At 41.6% G+C, this 27,593-nt stretch overlaps 1 protein-coding gene across 1 annotated transcript in view; it reads right to left on the reverse strand.

Moving 5' to 3' along the window:
• SLC24A3 (solute carrier family 24 member 3) overlaps nt 1-27,593 on the reverse strand; it is a 490,808-nt gene that overhangs the window by 55,808 nt on the left and 407,407 nt on the right. Inside the window, exons 8-11 of the mRNA XM_077282811.1 lie at nt 8,770-8,795; nt 8,608-8,661; nt 5,141-5,274; nt 2,629-2,789 (exon numbers count right to left, since the gene is read on the reverse strand). Of these exons, the coding sequence (XP_077138926.1) occupies nt 2,629-2,789; nt 5,141-5,274; nt 8,608-8,661; nt 8,770-8,795 (375 nt within the window). The remainder of the gene's footprint in view (nt 1-2,628; nt 2,790-5,140; nt 5,275-8,607; nt 8,662-8,769; nt 8,796-27,593) is intronic.

The following is a 27,593-nucleotide window of genomic DNA, read 5'->3' on the forward strand; positions in this document are numbered from 1 at the left end:
CTGCTTGTTTCCTGTCCTTAGCAGTGGTTTCCTAGCAGCTATTTTACCATGAAGGCCTGCTGCACAAGGTCTCCTCTTAACAGTTGTTGTAGAGATGTGTCTGCTGCTAGAACTCTGTGTGGCATTGGCCTGGTCTCTAATCAGAGCTGCTGTTAACCTGCGATTTCTGAGGCTGGCGACTCATATAAACTTATCCTCAGAAGCAGAGGTGACTCTTGGTCTTCCTTTCCTGGGGCGGTCCTCATGTGAGCCAGTTTCTTTGTAGCGCTTGATGGCTTTTGCAACTACACTTGGGGACACTTTCAAAGTTTTCCCAATTTTGACCTTCATCTCTTAAAGTAATGATGGCCACTCGTTTTTCTTTACTTAGTTGCTTTTTTCTTGCCATAATACAAATTCTAAGAGTCTATTCAGTAGGACTATCAGCTGTGTATCCAGCAGACTTCTGCACAACACAACTGATGGTCCCAACCCCATTTATAAGGCAAGAAATCCCACTTATTAAACCTGACAGGGCACACCTGTGAAGTGAAAACCATTTACGGTGACTACCTCTTGAAGCTCATCAAGAGAATGCCAAGAGTGTGCAAAGCAGTCATCAAAGCAAAAGGTGGCTACTTTGAAGAACCTAGAATATAAGACATATTTCAGTTGTTTCACACTTTTTTGTTAAAGGGAACCTGTCACCTGAATTTGGCGGGACCAGTTTTGGGTCATATGGGCGGGGTTTTCGGGTGTTTGATTCCACCCTACCCGAAAACCCCGCCCATATGACCCAAAACTGGTCCCGCCAAATTCAGGTGACAGGTTCCCTTTAAGTATATAATTTCACATGTGTTAATTCATAGTTTTGATGCCTTCAGTGTGAATGTACAATTTTCATAGTCATGAAAATACAGAAAAATCTTTAAATGAGAAGGTGTGTCCAAAGTTTTGGTCTGTACTGTGTGTATATATATATATATATATATATATATATATATATATATATATATATATATATATATATATATATATATATATATATATACATACACACACACACGGTCATGGCCAAAAGTACTGGCACCTTTAAAATTGTTTCAGAAAATTAAATATTTCTTCCGGAAAATTATTGCATTTCCATATGTTTTGTTACACACGTGTTTTTTTCCTTTGCATGTAATGGACCAACACAAAAAAATCTGAGAAAAAAAAGACAAATTGGACAACACATCTCACAAAAGTCCCAAAATGAGGAGGACACAATTGTTGGCACACTCAACATAATATTTGGTTGCACACCCTTTGTAATAAATAACTGCAATCTATCACTTCCTATTACCATCAACAAGCTTCTTACATCTCTCCACTGGAATTTTGGACCACTCTTCTTTTTTTGTGTTGATCCAATACACACAAAAGAAATAAACATGTATGTAACAAAACACGTGTGATTGTAATAATTTTCTGGGAGAAATACTTCATTTTGTGGAACAATTTCAAGGGTGCCAACACTTTTGGCAATGACTATATACAGTATATACCACACGCTGCAGAGACCATAGTAGCGTGGGAATGGGGAGAGGTATTTTTTTTAATCCATGAGTAAATTGTGGGGCCATTATACTATTTGCAGGGCTATGTGGGGCCATTATACTATTTGCAGGGCTATGTGGGGCCATTATACTATTTGCAGGGCTATGTGGGGCCATTATACTATTTGCAGGGCTATGTGGTTGTCCATCATACTGGGTGGTAGGCTGTGTGGTAGCAATTATACTGGTAGCAAGGCTGCATGGGAGCCAAATAATGCTGTTTGGAAGACTGTGTGGGAGCCATTATACCATTTGGGGGGTAATTTGGGGACCAATTACACTGTTTAGAGGGCTATATGGGGTCATTATACTGCTTGGAGGGCTAATGGGGGCCATTATACTGTGTATGTGCCATTATAAAATGTATAGGGTAATGTGGAATCCATAATACTGTGTGGATCGGTGTTTGGGTCATTATATTGTGTGGCGGGCCATCATGTTGTATTGAAAGCTGTGTGGGGGCCATCATACTGCATGGAGGCTTTATACTGTAAGGAGGGCTATCATATTGTATGAAGGGCTGTGAGGGGGTTATCAAATTGTGTGGAGGGATGTGGGAGGGCTCATACTGTGTGGAAGGACTGTGTCAGGGCCATCCTACTGTGCATGGGCGTCTGTGGGTGCCATCATACTGTTTTGAGGTCACTGTGGTGGCATCACATTGTGTTGAGGTCACTGTGGGGGTATCATACTTTGTAAGGGGGGTACTACAGGGTCATCATACTGTGCTTGTGGAGGAATTCAGTGTGGCGCTATCATACTGTGGTTTTGGGGCAGTTTTGTTGGCATCATACTTTATAGGGGGGCCAAGAAAAGAGTATCTTAGTGTGTGGGAACACTAAGGGGCTTCAAAAGTTGCTAAATTACTTAGTCAGGGCCGCAAAGTTGTGTGATATGCTCTTCTGTCATCTAACTGAAAATTAGGATTTCTGCTCTGGGGCCCCATGATTTCTATGTTACAGGGGATGGTATATTTAAAGGGTGATAAAATGGTGGTTAGACTGTAATAAGCAGAGAAGACAACTTAAGTCCCAGAATTCAATCCACTAACCTCATTAATCAACATACGACTAGCCATGGAGAGACGAGTTTTGGGGGGAAAGTGACTGGTTATCATGATCCTCAATCCAGCCTCTGAGAATGATAGTTGATGTGGATATGCTGAAAGTATCTCATCCACCATTATCACTGACGTTTTACGGTGAAAATTTCCTATGGATAAAAATAAAGATGTGATGATATTTGGAAATATGTAATGGATGCCAGTCAAAAGAACACCAATAAGCATTCCACTTGCACTTATTTATAATGTGTGATCAATAGTAGAAAGCTCTTTAAGTGAATCTCATAGCAGGTCTTTGCTACCCCATTTGAGAACTGAGAACAGAATGTTCCTGATTCCAGCGAATTGTCACTTACTAGGCTGTATGCTGTAATTTCTGTAAAATCCGTGTTTTATCTGCTGCAGATCTAGCAGCTTTCTAAATGCTGCACTCAATCCCTCACACTCTATTGATTGACTGCTTTCAGTGTACACTGTTCATAGGCAGAAAGATGTCAATGAGTGGTGGGGGTGGAGTTACACAAAGCTCATGAATATGGAGGACTAAATGGTATTTGGCCAATGCCCACCACAGATCGTGTTTTTGGGACTCCTTAGTGTTACACAGGTGATAAATCCATCATGCAAAACTAAGGGAGCCCTGAAAACATGATCTGTTGGTGGGCCTTGAGGAATGGAGTTGAGGAACACTGCTGTAATGATAATCTCCTGCTGATAAAACTGATTTTATCAAGTCTACAGGAAGAAGTCCAGTAAGATACACATTGCTGTAATCAGGATTTCTACACTAAATTGCTAAAAAAGGCAAAAACACAACTGACCAGCACCTTGTAACAGAATAAAGCAAGTGTGAACATTATCAAACCCAAGACTCTGGTAACACACTGTAAGCGCTAATAAATATGCAAACATTGAATATATGACATTTGAACTGCATTACTGCTATATGGAATATACTCATAAAATGAAGATGCTTAGTGCACAAATTGGCTAATTTATGTGAGCCCAGGCTACTTTCTCTGGTAAGACCCTAAACCCTAAACCTAATATTTATCAAACATGGCTCTCCCAGGCTAAACGCCTACAAATTTAAAGGGCTGCTAGGATGCAGCACTAAATAAATAAAAAACAGCCTTAAGGCTCATCCAGATGTAGTTTTTTTCATGTGCAAGTTCTATCCAAGCTTTTCATGGATAGAACTCGTACCTAATGTGGTCTATGGGGCTCATCACATGTCCAGCTTTTTTCTTGGGCCAAGTGGTCAACGTAAAATCACGACACGTCCACGACATGTCCGATACTGATCCAAGTGTTGGATCAAAATTAGCAATGCAAGTCAGAACAACACTCGGATGCCATCTGATTGCGCTCTGCTTTTCAGGAACTGCTAGATAGGAGAAGGTAGAGACCCTTTTTTTTCATCTCAAGAAAAGTTGATGAAACTTGGACCAAACCTGGATTAAACTTGGGTGACGCTCAGATGACAATGTGGTTAAATTGAACAAAACGACTGATGAAACTATGAAAGTTTTTATTGTATGTGAAAAAAATTGATATCTGAATGAGCCCTTAGACTGATTGGAGAAGTGATGAGTCAAATACAGAGGTAGTCAACACAATCAATAGTATACTACAAAACACTGACCAGCACCACCTAACAGTATAAAGCAAGTGTCAACAGGTGCATGCTGTTTTGACTGTCGTGGGACTAACGCTGTTTTTAATTAGTGTTCGATTCCACCTCCAAATCACATACTTGTGGTCACATGAAGGCCGGCTCTAGCGCCGGCCCCGGTAACCCTCACAGCTCACGGTGCTCACACTGCGAGGATTCACAAGTCTGCAGTCATGTAGAGCGACAGCAGGGTTGTACCCTAAACCTGGACAACCCTTTTAAATACTTGCATTCCCCACTGAATATTAACTCTGGATTATTAAACTCTGAATTGTTCCGTTCCTCCATTATTCCTCCTAGACATTTGTGAATAAATTAACAACTAGGCGTTACCATTCTGCAAGCCAAAGAGGTGTGTCCTAGATATTGTGACACCAGTATCAAACTGTGTAGGGTCACACCCCACCAGTCATAAATTTCCAGTAGGTGTAACAGAGGAATGGCGCAGGGTAGAGCTTCTCCACAATTGTTTTCTCAAGGGTTATACAAGTAAATCATAAAAATGAACATACTGTAGAATACAGCATGATATTCATAACTGATTAGTATACTTGTGACATCTATTGTCAATACAGCATCTTATAGTCCCTTTATTAATTTGATAATCCAGGGGTTTGTATGACAATAAGTTGGGATGTTCTAAATAATTAAAATAAAGCGAATAGTGTTATGACTTGTCTTAGTTTACACTACGTCGACGTAAAAACAAACTAAAAAGGTGCTAACCAGTACCAGAGTTCCATTTTATGATAATCACCACGACCAATAAAGTTGGAGAAGTAAGATCTGTATGTAAATTGTAGATAAAACTGCAGGTAAATTCACCTTTTTTCAGTAACACCACGGTGGCATCACAGTTGACGTTGTCATCTATTTCGGCATTACTTGCCAGCCCATTTGCCAGGTTTCCGGCTCCTTTTTTCCTCTTTTCAAAGCACTGGTGTATAGATGAGTTGAATCTGGATTAAGAGAGTTTCTGGATTACTCACAGTAGTTAGTGGCAATAATACACAGGTCCTAAGTGCTTAAATAGTGACAATTTCTCGTATTGAGCTATGCATGTTTTGAAGTTCAGCTGTAAAACGAAAACTTTGACCTATTAAGTACAAGGCCAAGATGGCCTGATGGTAATCATTTGTCATCTTTATGCCTCCTACCTGCCAATGAGGACTCATTTTTAGCACTGATTTTTATAGCCTAATCAGTTTTGTAACACTGGGGATGTGCTACTATAAAGAGCAGTTTGTGTTTATAATCTGGAAACTTAGAAAGTTTGTTTTAATGGTTGTCTACCATAGCAAAGTCATGCTATATACTAACCATATTTGCTATTTTTCAGGGATAGGCATCAGATGGAAGAACAGCACTGAAGCTACTCCTGCTTAGGGGGAGTCTGTCCCTGGGTAGACACCTCAACCTTTCCTTTTAATGGTCAGTCACAACGCTCATGAATGGCCTACCAATTACAGAGAGAGAGAACTGTGCTACTATATTACTATAGCTGCGCTGTCCTCTCTAGCCGCGCTCTGTACTCATGTCCATCCTCAGTGCAGGGAGGGAATAGGATACCAAAAGAACAAGGCCGGAGCCATGACCATTAAGTAATCACTGGACCCCAGATATAAAAGAGTAATCTCTTTTGTGCCCTCCATCAGGGATCCTAAAATCAACCCACTACTGTCCAAAATCATCAGGTATTCTGAGATTACACCTTGACTGTCAAAAACGTTATGTATATTGACATTAACTAATCACTAACCACTCTACTGCTCTAGACCATTAGCGAAACAGGCATAAACCCCTTCATCAAGCTACCAAGTGTTATGTGCCAACAGGTATAACACAATTTGGGCAATTGGTGCCATTTTCCGAGGATATATATATATATATACAAAAATATACAATGGCTGACAAAAGAATTTAACGTGTCACCAATTTTCTAATTAAATATATTTCTAAAGGTGCTATTGACATGAAATTCCTACCAGATGTCAGTAACAACCCATCCAATCCATATAGGCAAATAAATCAAACCATAGATGTCCAAACATTACGTTATGTGTAATAATGACACACAAAAAAAGTATTGAACTCACTTAATGCTTGGTCGAAAATCCAGTGTTGGTAATGACCGCTTTAAGACGCCTCCTACATGGAGAAACTAGTCACATGCATTGCTCACGTGTGATTTTGTCCCATTCTTCCACATAAACACTTCAAATTCTGAAAGTTCCGTGGGCTCCTTCTATGAACTCTGAGCTTTAGTTCCTTACATACATTTTCTGTTGGATTCAGGTCAGGTGATTGGCTGGGCCAATCTAACAACTTTATTTTCTTTCTTTTAATCCAACTGAGGGTTTATTTGGCTGTTTGGGATCATTGTCTTGATGAAATATCCACCCTCATTTCATCATCATTCTGGTAGATGGCAGAGGATTTTTGTCAAGAATATCTCTGTACATTTGGTCATTCATCCTTTCAATTCTATGAAGTTTGCCAGTGTCATATGCTGAAAAACAGCCCCCCATGACGTTTCCACCTCCAAACTTCACTGTTGGTATGGTGTTTTAATAAGGTGTGTATTATGGCAACCAAAGAGTTCAATTTTGGTCTCATCTGACCAGACTATATTCTCACAGTATTTCACAGGCTTGCCTAAGTGTTGTTAAGCAAACCTTAAACATGCTTGAAAATGTTTTTACTTCAGCAATGAAGTCTTGCGTGGTGAGCGGCAAACAGGCCAAGTAGGCTGAATGGTGAGCGTGCATACAGGCCATGTAGGCTGCATGGTGAGCGTGCATACAGGCCATGGATGTTGAATGCATTTCTTATACTTTTCTTTAAAACGATTGTATCTGCTGATTCCAGGTTTTTCTGTGGCTCTCTACAGGTGGTCTTTGGCTCTTGGACAACATTTCTTATAATTATTTTACTCCTCTGTCTGAAATATCGCAGGGAACATCTGGTCATGGCCGGATTATGGTGAAATGATGTTCTTTCCACTTCCTGATTATCGTCCCAACAGTGTGCAAATTGCCTCTTCAGAGAAAAAGAGGACTTAAACTCTATAGTGCCACCTGTTGGAAGTAGCGATCCTACAAGTCACAATCAACCCTTTAACGAGTCTTGCAATATGACTTAGGATAAAAACCAAATCAGTATCTCAATTCGCTGACACGGTGTTTCGGGCTGTTGGCCCTCGTCAGTGGGAAGCAAGAGAACTGATTTGGCTAGGTGAACCTTCAGTAGTTAAGAAATTCTTCTGTAACCAAAGACATTGGTATATTTTGCAACATTAAGGTTGCAAAGGTATTGAGGCGGCTCACGCATTTTACCCATCATGAAATGTTTCTTGTGTGGCACCTTGGTAATGAAACACTATTTATAGGCCATCAGTTGGACCAACTGATATTATTTTTCACAAAGTGATTGCTTTCTAATGACTGATAGATTTCAGCTGATGCCACAACTTTCTATGGCTTTGCACCTCTCTTGCTTAACGTGCTCAATACTGTTTCCCTGTGTAATTTCTCATTATTAAATATAACTTCATTTATGGACATCTTCGGCTTGATCTCTTTGGCTGTGTGAATTGGATGGGTTCTTCCTGACATTTGTTGAGAATTTCTTGTCAAGAGAACGTTTAGAAATATATTTACTGGTGATGTGTTCAATACCTATTTCACTATATATAAAAATATAATATATATATATATATATATATATATATATATATATATATATATATATATATATATATATATATACACACACACATACTTTTTTTCAGTGTGTGATGCTCACAATTTTAGCTGCCACTTTTGTTTAACGAGCAAGACAACTGAGCACATATTAAAGGGGTTGTCTTTTACGATGGATACAACAGCAAAGCAACTTTGTAATTTATCTCTTATTAAAAATCCTTTCTATTATCAAGAGAAGAGGGATTTTTAATTCCATAATTTATAGCTCCTTGTATAGATTACCGGCCACGTTTGGAGTCTGAGAGGGCTTTATCGCCGTAAAAAGGCACTCTGAAGCTGGTTTAATCATTGAAAGTGACCAACCTCAGGCCCCCAACGTTTTTTCCATGCACCAAAGGCAAAGCTGCTTTTGCTAGTAGTCCTGGAGAGTGCTCAGTTCAGACCAGCAGAACAACCATGCCTCTGGACCAAACTGTCCCCCTCCAGGAGTGTACTGCCCTTGGCAAAGCATCAAGCCGGGAGGCAGAGGAGCGCTGTGTTCCTGAAGACAGAAGATTAGAACGCTCCTTCGACATTTAACTAACTTACTTCATTATAAGAATGTAAATGGCATACATGGTGACCAGAATGACGGACTCCCACCTATAAAGAGAAACAATGAGACACTGCAGATTGCTGATGGTAAAGGCAGAATAATAATCATGTAACAAAGTGTGTTACATAACAATACATCTGTTGTGCTTTACTTACCAGGATACTTTTTCATCATATATAAACTGTGAAAAACAGAGAGAATTTAATCAGTGCAAACAATAACGATGTTTTGCGTTTTTCTGGGAGATTTCTTTATGCTCCCGTATTATTTAAATTGTAATGCTGTGTAATCTGTAGTAAGTTATTACAGTGACCTGTACGAGAGCTTGGTCTCCTTAAGCTTTTGTATCTGGAGGTGACAACACCTCTGGTGACATTCAATTCCATATATCCAGGTTGTAGCTTATTGTTCTTCACATATAGAAGTCAATGGAAAAGCAGAGTTCTTACCTAAGTGATAAACTTCCATATGTTTGGAGCTTCTTAAGGATAATGAAACTATCATCTGATATAAGGCCCTGGGAGAAAAGAGACCCAGCCCTGGTTGGTCTCAACCCCTACTACTAAGTAGATAGAGTCTGTAGAGAAAAAGAGACTATCCTCCAGCAGGAGCCAAGAATATAAAAAATATAGTTTATTAATCATATAAAAAATTACAGTTTTCAATGTGATTAATAAACTATATTTGTAATATTTTTGGCTACAGCTGGAGGATATTCTCTTTTTTTTCTGCTATTTATCGCCACGTCTGAGACTGGGACGGCCCCGTGTGCTGCCTAACAGATGAAGACTGCTAATCAAAGTTTGGTGAGCTGACTGTTCCTGCACCCCATATTTCCCTCTGTTTCTAAGTAGAGTCTGTAGAGGACCTTTGTCTCCAGATACTGCTTTGTAGCCCACGAAAAGGTGGTAAAGGAAGAAACAAACACCGGATCCCTATCAGAAACCATTATGGGGGCCCATTTTGATATTTTATTTTATATATGCCACCTAACATTGGCTTTGTGTATGGGTATGACATTTAGATAACTGAGATATGTTTTTCAGGTTACATTGATTTGCGTGCCGATCTTTGCACTGGTTGCTCATCCGCTACAGAATACAACATAAACTTATCAAACTCATCCACAAAACTCTCCAGAGTTTTTCACGCTTTCCTTACCTCTGTCTACCACTTATGTTCTCCATTCTGCTCTTCCTCCATAATACAAACCTCCCACTCCTGCCCTGTCAAGACTTTTCTCGTGCTGCACCAGTTCTCTGGAATGCACTACCCCAGACAATCCCAGTAATTCCAAGTGTTCCCTAAAAATACATCTCTTTAGACTGTCCTATCACGTCATCTCACTAATCTAACTGCTCTCTGTTTCTGTTCCTACACTTTCCATAGAATTTCATCCTTTCCTTCATCTGTTTCCACATCCTCCATACACTCAGTAGGACTTTAGGAAGGAAAATCACTATGATGGCAGGCGGCATAAAACATGTCAGCTAAAAGTTCTGATGATAAACGGCAGAATAATAACGTTACTTTGTTTCCCTACATGGCACTGCAAATGGTGCCTAGTATAGGGATTGTTGCTTTCCCCCTCCCCGAATATAATAACAGAAGGGGTCACATGGGAAGTTTTATGAATCATTTAGAGTTGGACACCAACACTGTATTTCACATTGATGCTGGTCTATTCAAAAATACATTTTTTTTCTTCTTCCTTTTCTTTCATTTGTGCTAGATTTCACTTTTAGTTTCCAAGCTCCTAAATAAATCCCCTTATTTATGCTATGATGTTCTAGGGAGGATGTGAATATTTCTGCTGAATATATGAAAATATCCCTATGACCACTAGGTGGCGCTTTACCACTATTTATTGATGCACTGCTCACCCCATGTTCCCGCTCAATCCTGGTTGGTTATTATAGTATGAGAAGTGCAAAGGTAGTTTTCCCACTATGTCAAGAAAGAACAAAATGATGTTATTAATGTATTGCCATAAATCAGGATCACTCTTTAAAGACCTTTTTGGGGTCAGGACGCCCCATAGGTATTTTTAAATGAATTAATTTCTATCATAACCGTTGGAAAATGAATAACAGATGAGCCTCTCACATGGGACAACTTTCACGAACTCTAGATGCATCAGCTTGTAAAGAGATCCCAAATGTAAATACCTATTAGTTCTAGACACAAATAATTTATGGCCGAAATGCGCCAGTATAGGTTATCTAAACTGTTCATTTAAAGGAAGATTTATAAGAAATTTTAGTCAGACGAAATGTGTTTGAAATGACGGCTGAATGTGGGCTCTGGACACGACTTAACACCCTGAAGGGGCAATAAAGCGAAGTTTATTCGCACAAATCATGCCTTAGGCTTGCAAGCAGCAATAACCTATACTTGTGTGCAATGTAGCATCTGTTCTCAGTTTACTGTTGAACGGAAAAAGGAAAATGTATGGACATATGTTCTCACTTAAAGGGAATCTGTCAGCAGGGTTTTGCTATGTAAACTGAGGACAGCATGAGGTAGGGGTTAAAACACTGAATTCAATGACGTGTGTCACATGTCTGTCTGTGTGGTGTTGTTTACTTAGACTGAAGCTTTAATTACCTTTTCATTATTATTGCTGTGATTAGCTGGTCACATCCTTGCACGTCTGACCACGCCCCCTCTTGTGATAAGCAGCTCACTGTCTATAGACTATGTACATACAGAGCCTGGTGTGGGCGTGGTTAGCTTTCTCAGCTCTGCTGCATTGCTAAATCTAAAAACTCGGATTAAGTCAGAACGGCTGCACCCAATAAACTAAGTGATTTGTCACTGGAATCGTGGCCTCTTTGCCTTCATTTTGCTGCTCTCAGATGAGGTAGCAAAAACCTGCTGACAGATTCCCTTTAACTCATTCTGCAGCCAGAAATAGATAGAGCAACACAGAAGCCATAGAAGGGAAACAGCGCAAAATTTTTAATACAATCCAGTGGCAGAAATTAATTTTAGCCCCCAATACATGCAGTTAGGTAAAAAAATGTTTTTCTTAAAGATGGACACCTTTATTAATTGAGTGTAATGCCTTCGATGCTAAGTAGAGAAAGTATCTGCTGCACCACTCAGCGATAGTGTATGGGTAATGTAGAATGCCATTTATATACAGCAGCTCACAGACAACAGTATATAGTAGTATGTGCTTAACTGAAAAATCAACCAGATTCAGATAAAAAAGCATTATTTTTGCACACTGAAAAAACGTAAAGTGCTACAAGTCTCAAGTATAGTTCCTGCAAACGTCTCCTACATCCTGTGGTCGTTTAGCTTTATAAATATGTAAGGGCACTAACAAAACAGTAGGGATGGAATGGACAAGCCTGAATTCACACGGCTGTTCAGGCAGTAAGTCTTTTAGATTTACTCTACGAAATGTAAAAAGGATGCATCTGTTTTATACTAGTAATATAGGAGATGTCCTACATATGCCCAAACCCATAGAAAGTTTATATTTTAGAAAAATTGGAACTCATTTATTTTATTGGCATTCTGGGAAGCTTTGGGTAACAGTGATCTAACCTACATTCTGTACATGGAAATTCAGAATGGCCAAGCATGTTTTCCATCTTTATATGAAACTCTGTGATATTACCATACATAAATCTTGACATTGGTTGGAGCTCCATTATTTCTGATACATACTTGCATAGATTTAAAGTTAAAACATAATAATCTATCTGCCATCTGTGACCACTGGAGGGATTAGGAGCTCACTACATAGCGTCTAATTCATTCCTTGACACAGGAGGTACACAGGAGTGGTCACATTTAGCAACGAGCCCATATACAAGAGCAGTATATGGACCCCTATCACATAGCTGATCATAATGAACCAAATTTATCTTTAAAGGGAATCTGTCAGGGGGTTCTTGCTACCTCATCTGAGGGCAGCATGATGTAGACAACGAGACCCTAAATCCAACAAGGTGTCACTCTATTTACTGGGTGCAGCAGTTCTGACACAGAGTTTCTAGAGTTAGCAAGAAGCAGAGCTGAAAAAGCTAACCCACACCAGGCTCTACATGTACACAGTCCATCCCCTCTCCCTCAGAGTAGCAGTCATATACCATCCCCCAGGCTCACCCACCTACGTCCTGGACCACTTCTCAGCCTGGCTGCCGCACTTCATGTCCTCAGAATTACCAACCCTTATCCTGGGAGACTTCAACATCCCCATTAATAATCCCACTTCCCCATCTGCATCCCAGCTTCTATCACTAACCACTTCTCTAGGCCTTTCACACCTCTCAACCTCTGAGACATACAAAGACGGTAACACCAGGGGCGTAACTATATCGGTCTCAGCTGCGACGGGGCCCGGACTGCTTAGGGGCCCCTCCGTCCACCCGTCTAGCAATAGTGAAGGAGAAGGACCCAACCATTGTGACCAGCAGCAGAGAGGCGTCACCGCAGGTCCTCCAGTTACATGGGGGAAGATGGATTGAATGCGGTCACGTGATCCAACCTTGTGACCGGAGAGAGGCATGTCCACAGGTCCTTCAGCAGCACCGAAGGTGTGAGTGTGAGTGGCTCAGTGCTGCAACTTGTGATTTTTAAGCCTAAAAAGCTGCAAACCCTTGCTGCATCCTCCTCCTCCTGCTGCCGAAGGGTCCCTCAGGCCTCAAATCTGCACCTGTCCTCCTGTTATTAGCAGCCAATCGGCGTCGGGAGCTGTGCACAGACATTGTAGGTGAGTAGTGGCGGGAAGCTTCCTCATCGCTTTCAGTCATTCCCTGCTCCTGACTACGTGGTCTGCGGGACTGGCTGCTCGGAGGTAATAGACTCTCGTCAACTTGTGAGTGTATGTGGCGCAGTGTATACAAGTGGCGGCAGGACGAACACAGTTAATGTACATATCCACAACTGCAAGTCCCAGCAGGAACGTAGACAAGAACCACCGATTTCTACATAGGGCAGCGTGGAAAATACTACAGGGCTCTTTATGGGACTATGCAGCCAATCATAGTACTACTTTTAAAGTCAGTTTTTCTTTAGTCCTATGAGAGCTGGGAGCTGATTGATTGCTTAAGTCACTGCCACTGTAACGTGAGGTATTAGGCTATGCGCACATGTTGCGGATTTTGATACGTTTCCGAGGTGTTGTTTGGATTCGCAGAATTGCATCAAATCCGTACTGTAGTGCACAGCCAATGTTAGTCTATGTGAAATTGATATTTATTGTGCACATGAAGTGGAAAAAAACAAGCTGAATCATTGCTTTTTTCCCCCGCAGCATGTAAATTCTTTTTGCGGATCTGCAGCGTTTCTGCACCCATTGACTTCCATTCAGTCAGGCACATCCGCAGCAAACCCGCAGATGTAAAATAGGGGTGCATTGTACTGTACTGGCTGCCTAATGGGGGTGCATTTTACTATATAGACTGCCTAATGGGGGTGCATTATACTATACAGGCTGCCTAATGGGGGTGCATTATACTATACATGCTGCCTAATGGGGGTGCATTATACAGTACCGGCTGCCTAATGGGGAGCATTATACTGTACTGGCGTATGGGGAGTGCATTATACTTCTTATATGGATCCCCATGACTTCTATGTAAGCCTCTGATGAGTATAATGGTTTATTTTCTTTTATACATTACAGAACAATGGCAGTACGGGAGATAAATATATACCAGGATGGGGCACTGGATAGTTACCCTCATTCACTTACAGGCACCCTAAACTCATCACTGTCCCAAATATCCTATTTTTCCTGTCCTGATCTGGCTGTATACCACTACAATGACACTCTCAGAAGCACCTTTGACCAAGTAGCATCCCTCACCCTAAGAACTTCCGTCTTTCATTCCCCGTCATAATGCGTCGTTTTGTGAAAAAAAGTATCCTGTGAATTTGCCCGCAGGATGTTTTTTTTCTCATAGACTTGTATTAGCGACGTATTGCGACACATGGCCACGAGTTTCGTCCGTCATGCACTGGATCCGTCAGAATTTGGCGACACGTCATCTGGAAAAAACGTACAATGAAACGTTTTTTGTCCGCGTCGAGAAAACGTGCCACGAAGGATCCTGCGGCATACGTCGTTGGCTAGAATGGAAGCCTATGGATGCAGAATCCATCGTGGTACGTCGCATGACGGATTCCAGCACTGGAATCCGTTTTTTTACACTGAGCATGCTCCAAATCAGTATTTAGTAGCCAATTGGCCAGACAGCCCCAAATCTATATAAACCTGCCATGTGGCTTCATTCCTCAATGTGCCAGCAAGAAGAATACAAGCAAGAAGCCTGCCAGCAACCTGCCTGATGGATAGATGCATAGATGGTCACAATATTTGCTATAACTCCTTCCATTTCTGCCACTTGCTCTAAACCCTCTCAAAGATGGGGTGTTAAAACACTCAATATATAGGTTTCCATTATTTTCCAATAGCCAATTACATTTGGGAGCCTCCCATTTGGAGGTATGGAAAACGGATCCGTCAAAAAAACAGATGAATCGGATGGGAAAAATGGATAAAATGGATGCAACGGATCCAGTTTTTCGATGGAACAGTCTAGCGAATCCGTCGAAAAACTGGATGCGTTGCATCCGTTTTACACTATTTTTGATGCATCCGTCGATACGTCACGTCAACGCATTATGACGGCCGCCTGCCGACGGAAGTGTGAAAGAAGCCTAACTCTGCCCTTCACCTAGCCAAACAGACCTTCTACACCACCCTGATCTCTTCACTATCTAACAACCCCAAAAAACTTTTTGACACCTTTCATTCCCTCCTCAGTCCAGAAGCACAGGCCCCTATCACAGACATTTGTGCTGATCACCTGGCCTCCCACTTTATAGGGAAAATAGAGAATATCCGTCAGAAAATCCGCTCCCAGCCACCAAGTGCTGTGACTCCCATCTCTCCCCACATCTCCTCTGGCTCACTCTCCACATTTATTAACATAGTAACATAGTTTTTAAGGTTGAAGGAAGACTTTAAGTCCATCTAGTTCAGACTCTATCCTAACCTAACATGCCCTAACATGTTGATCCAGAGGAAACAAAAAAAAACCATGTGGCAAACAGTAAGCTCCACATTGGGGAAAAAAATTCCTTCCCGACTCCACATACGGCAATCAGACTAGTTCCCTGGATCATTGCCCTATCAAGGAATCTAGTGTATATACCCTGTAACATTATACTCTTCAAGAAAGGTATCCAGTCCCCTCTTAAAATTTAGTAATGAATCACTCATTACAACATCATACGGCAGAGAGTTCCATAGTCTCACTGCTCTTACAGTCTATTATGATTAAATCTTCTTTCCTCCAGACGTAGAGGATGCCCCCTTGTCTCTGTCTCAGGTCTACAAGTAAAAGATCATTATAAAGGTCTTTATACTGTCCCCTCATGTATTTATACATTGGAATAAGATCACCCCTTAGCCTTTATTTTTCCAAACTAAAATAACCCCAAGTATTTGATCTCATCACAGAAGAAGAAGTCTCCAGGCTCCTCTCTTCTTCTTGTCCGACTACATGCACTACCGACCCCATTCCCTCACATCACCTCCAGTCTCTCTCCAGTCGTCACTATTCACCTAACTACAATCTTTAATCTCTCCCTCTCCTTGGGCATTTTCCCCTCCTCCTTCAAACACTCGATCATTACTCCATTATTAAACAAACCTTCTCTTGATCTATCTTGCACAAATAACTACAGACCAGTCTCCAACCTCCCCTTCATCTCTAAACTCCTGGAGCACCTAGACTACTCCCGCCTTACCTGTTACCTCTCCACTCACTCCCTCCTAGACCCTTCACAGTCCGGTTTCCGCCCCTACACTTAACAGAAATTGCGCTCATCAAAGTGACCAATGACCTTCTGACAGCAAAACGTAATAGTGACCACTGTCTGCTCATTCTTCTTGACCTTTCTGCAGCTTTTGACACTGTTGACCACCATCTCCTACTCTCTATGATCCAATCAATCAATAGGAATTAAGGACACTGCTCTCCTGGTTCTCTTCCTATCTTTTTGATCGCTCCTTCAGTGTATCGTTCGCTGGCTCCACTTCATCTCCTCTTCCTCTCACTGTTGTGGTCCCTCAGGGCTCAGTCCTTGGCTCCCTTCTCTTCTCTCTCTACACGGCCCCAATTGGATGGACCATCAGCAGATTTGGCTTTCAGTACTATCTTTATGCTGATGACATGCAACCATACACGTCAGCCCCTGACCTTACCCCTGCTGTATTACAAGAATACCAGTGACTGTCTGTCTGCAGTCTCCAACATCATGTCCGCTCTCTAGCTGAAACTCAACCTTTCCAAAACTGAACTTTTTTTTGCTCCCCACATCTACTAACCTCCCTAAAGCTGACATCTCCCTCTCCATGGGTGGCACCATAATAACACCCCGGCAGCAGGCACGCTGTCTGGGTGTTATGTTTGACACCAATCTTTCCTTAAATTCCCATATACAATGTCTTGCCCGCTCTTGGTGCTTACACCTAAAGAACATCTCTAGAATCAGCCCCTTTCTTACCATGGAAACAACAAAACCAATCACTGTTACCCTGATCCACTCCTACCTGGACTACTGTAATGCTCTATTAATTGGCCTCACCCCCACTCGACTTTCCCCTCTCCAGTCCATCCTTAATGCAGCAGCCAGGGTCGTCTTCCTGGCTAATCGATACTCGGATGCGTCCGCTCTGTGCGAGTCACTGCACATGCTGCCCATTCATTATAGAATCCAACTCAACTGCTTGTCTTCACCCACAAAGCTCTCCACAGTGTATCACCCCCTACATCTCCTCCCTCATTTCAAGCCTACCCGCTTGTTATGCTCTGCAAACAACTTTCGACTAACGTCTGCACTAATCCGTACCTCCCACTCCCGGCTCCAAGCCATCTCCCACGTTGCGCCAATCCTCTGGAATGCTCTAGCCTAAGAAATTAGGACCATCCACAATTTACACAGCTTTAGGCGCTCCCTCAAAACACATCTGTTCAGAGCGGCCTATCACGTTCTTTAATCAAAGTCCTTTTATGTGTGCGTGTAGCCCATTCACTATCTATCTGAGAAAAGCCCTCCATCAAACTCCACGGCATCCAACAGCACCACAATAACTGGCTGGTGACTACCTCATGCAGCCTTTATCCATTCCTTTTCCCTCAATATGGTTGGACCATCATTGTAAATAAGTCCCTGTACTTTATGTCTCCCCCACCTCATTGTAGATTGTAAGCTCTTACCTGCAGGGTCATCATTATTTTGCTTTAATTATTGTATTACTTTGAATGTTGTAACTCATGACTTGTATATGAACTGTTGAATTGTAAAGCGCTGTGGAATATGTTGGTGCTTTATAAATAAACATTATTATTATTATTATAGACAGTGAGGTGCTTATCACAGAAAGGGGTGGGTCAGACTACCAGGCACAAGCTGCTCTAGGCCAGCAATGCTAAGCTTCTGGTGCTAAATCAATCATTGCACGTAAACAAAACCACAGAGCTTGGTAAGGGGCATCACTGAAATCTGTGTTTTAATCCCTACAGCATTCTGTGTTCAGATTACATCACCGGTAATTGTGAGCTATGAAGTTTATTAGCTCAAGTTCTTACGTGTAATCTAATTGATAGAGTAAGACTGCTTATAAGATGACAGTGGGCCCCCTAAACTATTGGCCCTTATGCAGTTGCACGGGTTGCACCAATAGTATGGCAAACTCCGGAACTGGCCTTATACAGCTGGCACCTGCCTCTAATAGCAGCGAGCAGAGCTTGCTCCGATTGCTGCTGTTTAATCTCATAAATGTCAGTTTTTAACAGAGGAATTGTTTTGATCAGCACAGGCATTTGTTTGGGCACCTGTACCCCATCACAATGAGGTCATGGGGGCCAGTTGGTCACCATGGCAGTCGGGACCCTGCTGAAGACCTCAATTTCTGTTATCTTTACACTACTATGAAAATATGATAGGAGATCCTTAATTTCAATACATCCTGCAGTACTAAAATGCTATTGTGAATTCTATAAGTCAGGGGTCTCCAGCATGCAGCCAGGATGGGAGACATTACTACAAGATGGGGGGCAACAAGTGAACCATTACTATAAGATGCAGACCATTAATACAGGAAGGGGCAATTATTAAACTATGGGGGACATTATTGCAGTATGAGCAACATTATTACAGAAAGGGGGCCATTGTTACAAGATGGGGTAGAGATCCATTATTACAGGAAGGGGGGACATTAATACAGGAAAGGGCTAATATATATATATATACTGTATATATATATATATATATATATATATATATATATATATATATATCTATTTAGTAAAGTCATAAATTTCTTGATCTTCAAAGTTACAATTTCACTAATATCCCACCTTGAGTACTTTTAAAACAAACCCCCCCAAAACAATAACAAAATTGTCAAATTGTTGTCCCCCCATCCTCCAAAAAAATAGTTTTTCAACTACATATATTTACTAGTCCTTCAAAATACAAGTCCTCTGTGGCTACTTCCATGGAGATATGAAAGAGTCATGACTCTAGAAAAAAGTCGCCAATATCTGGGTACTTAAGTCTCTAGAATATCTCTCTAACATTTTTTTGGGGTATATTTTTTCATGTTTTTTTGGGCACTTTTTGGGCACTATACCCATTGATCTGTTTATTCCAGTAAATCATTTTTCACGTTGATGCATTCATATTTATAATTCATTTTCATTATTTCCCATGCTATAAATGGGATTCGTGATTACTACAGTTTTGTAGCATTTTCTTTGAATTCTTTCGTGTGGTTTGGAGAAGGTCCATGTTAGACCAAAGCGAGTGCAGACAAGGGAATACAAACACTTGACTCATCTAGTGATGCTTTTGTCTCTTTGTGTATTAGATAATTCAGGTCAATGTGTATGACTGATGATATAAAAGATGCAATATGAATGGTGTTCGCATTCTCAAATGAGGGGAAAGATGGCACATCACAGGAGGTATCACATTGAGGAACGCAGAATAATATATATAATCCACTATTACAGAGAGAAATTGGAGGCGAGCTAAAAGCTGCTGTCCTTCCCTCATCTGTAACAAAAGGATTTGACTCAATTATGTATCTGTATTGTTTACAATCAATTATCTCCACATCATTTCCCATATGTAATGCACAGCCATTATGTATCATTCATTCAGAATCTCCTCCAAATCCCGTTCATAGAAACTTATTGGTCGCTTGCCAAATCATTTCAGCTGCAACTGCTCGATAAGAATATTTTGCAGTCAACATTTTCCTTATCTAGCAGACAGACTAAAAAAGAAAATATGCCGCGTTTTCATGCAGCTGTTGGACTGACTGTATAATGAGCCCGAGATTATGTTAATTATGGTAATGCCAACTGCACTTAAGTTTCAATCAGCTAGGCAAGTTAAGATGGCAGAAAATGTTCTGATGACACAGGATGGGCTGCAGTCAGTTCATCGTTAGGGTGAACATGTGTACACCACTGACTTGGCTTGTTTCTGGCCAGTACATTGCTGATATAAGGGAAAATGTGCATTATTGAGGCCATAATGGTCATACATATTTGCAGTGTACCCTTTGCCTGTGAACATACATTTAAGGGAAATTGTACCACAAACTCATCAATAATTCCAATATCTGCTCTACATATGGGGCTGAAAAGTTATCCAACTTAAAGGAAATCTGTTAACAGGTTTTTGCTACCCCATCTTACAGTAGCATGATGTAGAGGTAAAGACCCCAATTCTACCAGAATATAACTTACTAGGCTGCTTTCTGCACTTTTGATAAAATTCCTATTTTACCTGCAGACCTAGCAGATCTCTGAATGCTGAGCTCTGTATAACCCCTCCCATGCCACTGATTGGTTGGCAGTTTTCTATGTGCACTGTGCATAGGCATGAAGCTACCAATCCATAGTGGGGGTGTGGTTATATAGACTTCATGAATATGTAGGACTTCATGGCTGCAGGTTTACTAGTCCTCTAAAAAAATGAAAATCTATGTACAGCCAAAAAATGGGTGGCACTTCCAATGATCAGAATATCCAAATGAAAATAGAAGCAAAAAAGCCCAGATAAAGATAAAATGACAACCTTTATTAATTATACAAAAAGACATTCATGATCAGATAGATTGAAATCATGAAGGGAGAATAGGCCACAGATATCCCTTCTGCACAGGAACCAGGTAAATAAATGTACTGTGCACTGAAGCTAAGAATATACGTATCAACAGAGGAACTAGTGGACCAAAGTCCATCTACAATGTGGATGAAGGTAAGCATACATGATAGTAATGTCCTATAGTGACAACGTAATATAAATAGGGCACATAACAAAAAGTGAAGAAGCAATAATAACCTGTAAAAACCTGGAAGGAATGGGACCTGAACACTAAAGCGCGATTCGTTTTAAGGTCTTCCCAGGAATGCTGGACCTCCACTCCAATAATGTTCAAACTAAATATAATAGGCTAAAAAAAGGTATGTCTACTACAAGGACAATCCCTTCTCAATCTGAATGTTTGCCCTCATTAAAATAAAAAAACTTATACTCACCTTCTGTGCCTGTGCCGTTCCAGCAGTGTCGGTACTCGCATTCCCGGGGCTCACGTGAGGTTGTTACATCACATGAGCCCTGTGCCCAATCATCGCCGGATTCACTGTCCGCACCTTAGAACGTATAAATCCGAAGGTGAAGACAGTGAAGCCAGTGCCAACTGGGCGCCAGGTTCATGTGACATAACATTATGATTTGAGCCTTGGGAACGAGAGTTCCTACACCATTGGAATGGCGCCAGAAAGGGAGGTGAGTATAAGAGTTTTTGTTTAAATTAGGGCAAACATTCAGATATAGAAGGGGTTGCCCGAGTAGTGGACAACAGCCTTTAAAGCAGAGTGAAGCTGATGGTGCTCGAAGCATGTTTTCTAATGTAATTGTAGCTCTGGCTCAAAACTGTTGCTTCTTTGCATAATTAACAATCAAATAATCCTATTAGTAAGATTTGCTCATAGCTTGGAAATCTATAAGATTATTCAGATATCTAAGAATGTTTTGCTTCCCATGGATGTCATACAATATTTCCTAATGGCTTATTCTCCGACTTCCAAGACCACACAAATCTACACAATGAAGGACCTTTTACTCTGTCACTGGAACTGCACAGTCACTCTTACAGACAAGATGTCAATCATATGTCACAACGAGGGCACATGGCTTTTAGAAACACCACAGCCCATTCATTATGTTGATTGGTGACAGTCCTGGAAGTCACACTCCTAGTATCAGAGGTACAGGCCCCTGAGAACCATTTTATTTCTTGTCTAAATTATTGTTAGGTCTTGTTCACACAAAGTATAACCTTCCAAGCAGATATAATATATAATCAGTATACTTTCCCCGATGCCCTGTGTACTTTGAAGGGTTATAATTATTTTCAAAATTCATGAATCATTATTGGGATGTCCCAATAAGGAAATGATCCAGAGTTGTGAAACCAGACGTAATGTATGGATGAGAGCGGCACTGTGTCTGTGTCTGCGAAAACTTTGGAAGATATTTTTTGGGGAATGGTGGAGGTGAAATACCAAGGCATAGGGAGCTTTCCTACATCCATGATTTTTTTGTTACTACCAAACTTTCATTCCTCGCCATCACCGAAACCTGGCTCACTCCTTCTGACACAGCCTCCCCTGCTGCACTCTCTTACAGTGGCTTCCACCTTTCTTACACACCCCACCCCAGCAGCAAACATGGCGGAGGAGTTGGTTTTCTCCTGTCAGATAACTGCTCCTTCACCCCAATCCCACTGCCACCCTCTGTTACCCTCCCTTCCTTTCAGGTGCACTCTATGCGCCTCTACTCCCCCTCCAACCTCCAACTGGCTGTCATTTACCGCCCCCCAGGGCCAGCCACCACCTTCTTTGACCAATTCACCACCTGGCTACTTCATTTCCTTTCCGCGGACATCCCCACTATCATCATGGGCAACTTCAACATCCCCATTGACACTTCCCTCTCAGCTGCCACTAAACTTCTATCTCTCACTTCCTCCTTCGGCCTCATTCAATGGTCTTCTGCAGCCACTCACAAAGATGGTCACACACTGGACCTCATCTTCACCCGCCTCTGCTCCCTATCTAACCTCTCTAACTCACCTCTTCCTCTCTCTGACCACAACCTACTCACATTCTCTTCCCTGTCCACTCCATGTCTACAATCCCCACCCCACAAACTTTCACACCCTTGCAGAAATCTTAAACATCTTGACCTACATTAATTCTCTGAATCCCTCCTCCCTCTCACAGACATAAGCTCCTTACACAATGCGGATGACGCTGCCGCTCTATATAACACCACAATAGCTGTAGCTTTGGAATCTGCTGCCCCACTTACACATACCAAAGCCCACAAAATCAACAGACAACCCTGGCACACCAGCCTGACCAAAGAACTGAGGCGAGCTTCCAGGGCTGCTGAGCGCAGATGGAAAAGATCCCACTCCAACTCGCCACAGCTAAACAAACCTACTTCTCATCTCTCATATCCTCCCTGTCTCACAACCCTAAACAGTTATTCAACACCTTCAATTCTCTCCTCATCCCACAGCACCTCCTCCCTCCCCACTTATCTCAGCTGAAGACTTTGCCTCATTTTTCAAGCAGAAGATTGATAACATCAGAGACAGTTTTGGTCAACAACCCCCAGAGCCCTTCCTCCCGACTTCCCAGCCCTCCACCTTCAAAACCAACTTCTCCACCATTACAGAAGATCAACTCTCCACTCTACTCTCAAAATCGCATCTCACCACCTGTGCACTTGACCCGCTCCCATCCCACTTCATCCTAAACCTCACCACAGTCTTCATCCCAACACTAACCCATCTCTTCAACCTATCACTAACAACTGTTTTCCCCTCAAGCTTTAAACATGCCTCCATCACACCTATCCTCAAAAAGCCCTCTCTTGACCCATCCTCTGTATCTAGCTATCGCCCTATATCACTTCTCCCTTATGCCTCCAAACTACTGGAACAACACATCTACCTTGAACTGTCCTCCCATCTCTCTTCTTGCTCCCTCTTTGTCCGCTTACAATCTGGCTTCCGGTCACACAATTCCACTGAAACTGCCCTAACTAAGCTCACCAATGACCTCTTAACCGCCAAGAGCAAGCGACACTACTCTGTCCTCCTCCTCCTCAACCTGTCGGCTGCCTTTGACACAGTGGACCATTCCCTATTATTACAGACCCTCTCATCCCTTGGCATCACAGACTTGGCCCTATCCTGGATCTCATCATACCTAACAGACCGGACATTCAGCGTCTCCCACTCACACACCACCCCCTCACCTCGCCCCTATCTGTCGGAGTCCCAGAAGGTTCAGTCCTTGGGCCCCTGCTCTTCTCCATTTACACCTTTGGCCTGGGACAGCTCATAGAATCTCATGGCTTTCAGTATCACCTCTATGCTGATGACACACAGATCTACATCTCTGGACCAGATATCACCTCCCTACTAACCAGAATCCCTCAATGTCTGTCCACTATTTCATCCTTCTTCTCCGCTAGATTTCTGAAACTTAACATGGACAAAACAGAATTCATCATCTTTCCCACATCTCACGCGACCCCCCCAACGAACCTATCCATTACAGTACATGGCTGCCCACTCTCCCCAGTCCCACAAGCTTGCTGCCTCGGGGTAATCCTTGACGCTGATCTCTCCTTCAAACCACATATCCAAGCCCTTTCCACTTCCTGCCGACTTCAACTCAAAAATATTTCACGAATCCGTACATTTCTCAACCAAGAATCTGCAAAAACCCTAGTCCATGCCCTCATCATCTCTCGCCTTGACTACTGCAACCTCCTGCTCTGTGGCCTCCCCTCAAACACTCTCGCACCCCTCCAATCTATTCTAAACTCTGCTGCCCGACTAATCCACCTGTCCCCACGCTATTCCCCGGCCTCTCCCCTCTGTCAATCCCTTCACTGGCTCCCCATTGCCCAGAGACTCCACTACAAAACCCTAACCATGACGTACAAAGCCATCCACAACCTGTCTCCTCCATACATCTGTGACCTCGTCTCCCGGTACTTACCTACACGCAACCTCCGATCCTCACAAGATCTCCTTCTCTACTCCTCTCTTATCTCCTCTTCCCACAATCGTATACAAGATTTCTCTCTCGTATCACCCCTACTCTGGAACCCTCTACCACAACACATCAGACTCTCGCCTACCATCGAAACCTTCAAAAAGAGCCTGAAGACCCACCTCTTCTGACAAGCCTACAACCTGCAGTAACCACCGATCAGCCAAACCGCTGCATGACCAGCTCTATCCTCACCTACTGTATTCTCACCCATCCCTTGTAGATTGTGAGCCTTCGCGGGCAGGGTCCTCTCTCCTCCTGTACCAGTTATGACTTGTATTGTTTAAGATTATTGTACTTGTTTTTATTATGTATACCCCTCCTCACATGTAAAGCGCCATGGAATAAATGGCGCTATAACAATAAATAATAATAATAATAATAATAATAATAATAATATGCCATCATTCTTAAAGTACTCATCCCCTCTTATTTTAGCCAATACCTGTCTTACAGTCCAGGAATGACAATAAACAGAGCTCATGAGTATTCATGGAGATTTGCATGCAGCACAAGAGAAATGAATTAAGATCCCTTTGTAAATATAGAACAGCTGATAAATAATTTTGGAGACAGCAAATAAATACCTTCAAATGGAAACAAAAACCAGCGCAGGTGCTCAGAAGAAAGCCCATAGCAAAAATGAATTATTTATGAAGAGATATTCGGACTTTTACAATTACAAAATGTAACCATTGAATGCAGCTGTAATATAGAAATACAATAAAACGTAATCCTGTGAAATTATCCTTCATGTGTAATCCCCGCTTCTTTTATCTTTTCCTTGAGTTTGATCACTGGGTCTAACATCTTTTTTTCTCATAAATGTATAATAAAATTTCAATTTTAAAAGGAACCAGTCACATTGAACATACTGTCTGAGCTGCAGGCAGCTTAACACATTCATACATACAGTCATGACTGGAAGTGTTAGCAGTGCACCCTTGAAATTGCTCCAGAAAATGAAGTATTTCTCCCAGAAAATTATTGCAATTACACATGTTATGTTATACAAATGTTTATTTTCTTTGTGTGCATTAAAACACAAAAAAAAACAGAGGAAAAAAAAGACAAATTGGATATAATTTCACACAAAATTCCCAAAATGGGCCAGAATAAATTATTGTCGCCTTTCCAAAATTGTAGGTAAACAACTTTGTTTCCAGCATGTGATGCTCATTCAAACTCACCTGTGGCAAGTAACAGGTGTGGGTAGTATGAAAATCACACCTGAAACCAGATAAAAAGGGAAGAAGTTGACTCAATATTTGCATTGTGTTTCTGTGTGTGTCACATTAAGCATGGAGAACTGAAAGAGAAGAGAACTGTCTGAGGACTTGAGAAGCAAAATTGTTGAAAAATATCAACAATCTCAAGGTTACATGTCTATCTCCAGAGGTCTTGATGTTCCTTTATCCCTGGTGCGCAACATAATTAAGAAGTTTACAACCCATGTCACTCTAGCTAATTTCTTTGGACGTGGACAGCAGAGAAAAATTGATGAAAGGTTGCAATGCAGGTTAGTCTGGATGGTGGGTAAGTAGCCTCAATAAAATTCCAAAGAAATTCAAGCTGTCCTGCAGGCTCCAAGTGCATCAGTGTCAGCACAAACTATCCATTGACATTTGAATAAAATGAAACGCTAAGGCAGGAGACCCAGGAGGACTCTACTGCTGACACGGAGACATAAACAAGCTAGACTACAGTTTTCCAAAATGTACGAGAGTAAGCCAACATCCTTCTGGGAAAGTGTCTTGTGAACAGATGAGACCAAAATATAGCTTTTTGGTAAAGTACATTTTACTGCTTACTGAAAACAGAATGAGGCCTGCAAAGAAAAGAACACAGTACCTACAGTCAAATATGGTAGAGGTTTAAATATGTTTTGGGACTGTTTTGCTGCCTCTGGCACTGGGTGCCTTGATTGTGTGCAAGACATCATAAAATCTGAAGATTACTAACAGATTTTTGACTGCAATGTAGTACCCAGTGTCAGAAAGCTGGGTATGCGTCCTAGGTCATGGGTCTTCCAGCAAGACAATGACCTGAAACATATTTAAGGTAGCACCCAGAAATTAATGGAGACAAAGCTCTGAAGAGTTCTGAAGTGGCCAAGAAAAGTCTGGATCTCAATCCCATCTTACACCTGTGGAGAGATCTTAAAATTGCCATTGGGAGAAGGCAGCCTTCAAATATGAGAGACCTAGAGCAGTTTGAAAAAGAAGAGTGGTCAAAAATTCCAGTTGAGAGGTGTAAGCTTGATGAAGGTTTTCGTAAAAGATTGATTGCAGTTAAGTATTCCAAAGGGTGTGCAACCAAATTTGAAGCTGAAGGTGCCAACAATTTTGTTCGCTCATTTTGGGGGTTTGTGTGCCTTTTATTTCCTCTTTTTTTTCTGTTGTTCCAATACTCACAAAGGAAATAAATATGTGTATAACAAAACATGTAATAGTAGGACAAAATGGGTGCTCAACTGTGCGTGTGGTGCTCAGAAGTAAATAGATATAACATATAGAGAGTAGAAACTTCGGCACTCAAAAGTATCTTGCAGAAAAGTTTATTGAAAAAAGAACAAAAAGACCCAATGGATTTCAGATAAATAAATAAACGTTTCGGCCTGTTATGCCCTTTTGAAGACATAGCTGTAAGTAACGGGGTCACAAGGTGCAGGAGAATGATGGCTAAAGCACCTTAAAGCAGTCTGTAATAAGAAGATCTCATAGAAGCAGGGAATGAATGAGCATCTGCAGGGATGCAAAGGTGTTGATTTATTTATTTGAAATTCATTGGAT

The sequence above is a fragment of the Ranitomeya variabilis genome, chromosome 2, assembly GCF_051348905.1.
Source record: "Ranitomeya variabilis isolate aRanVar5 chromosome 2, aRanVar5.hap1, whole genome shotgun sequence".
In the NCBI taxonomy this organism is placed as follows: domain Eukaryota; kingdom Metazoa; phylum Chordata; class Amphibia; order Anura; family Dendrobatidae; genus Ranitomeya; species Ranitomeya variabilis.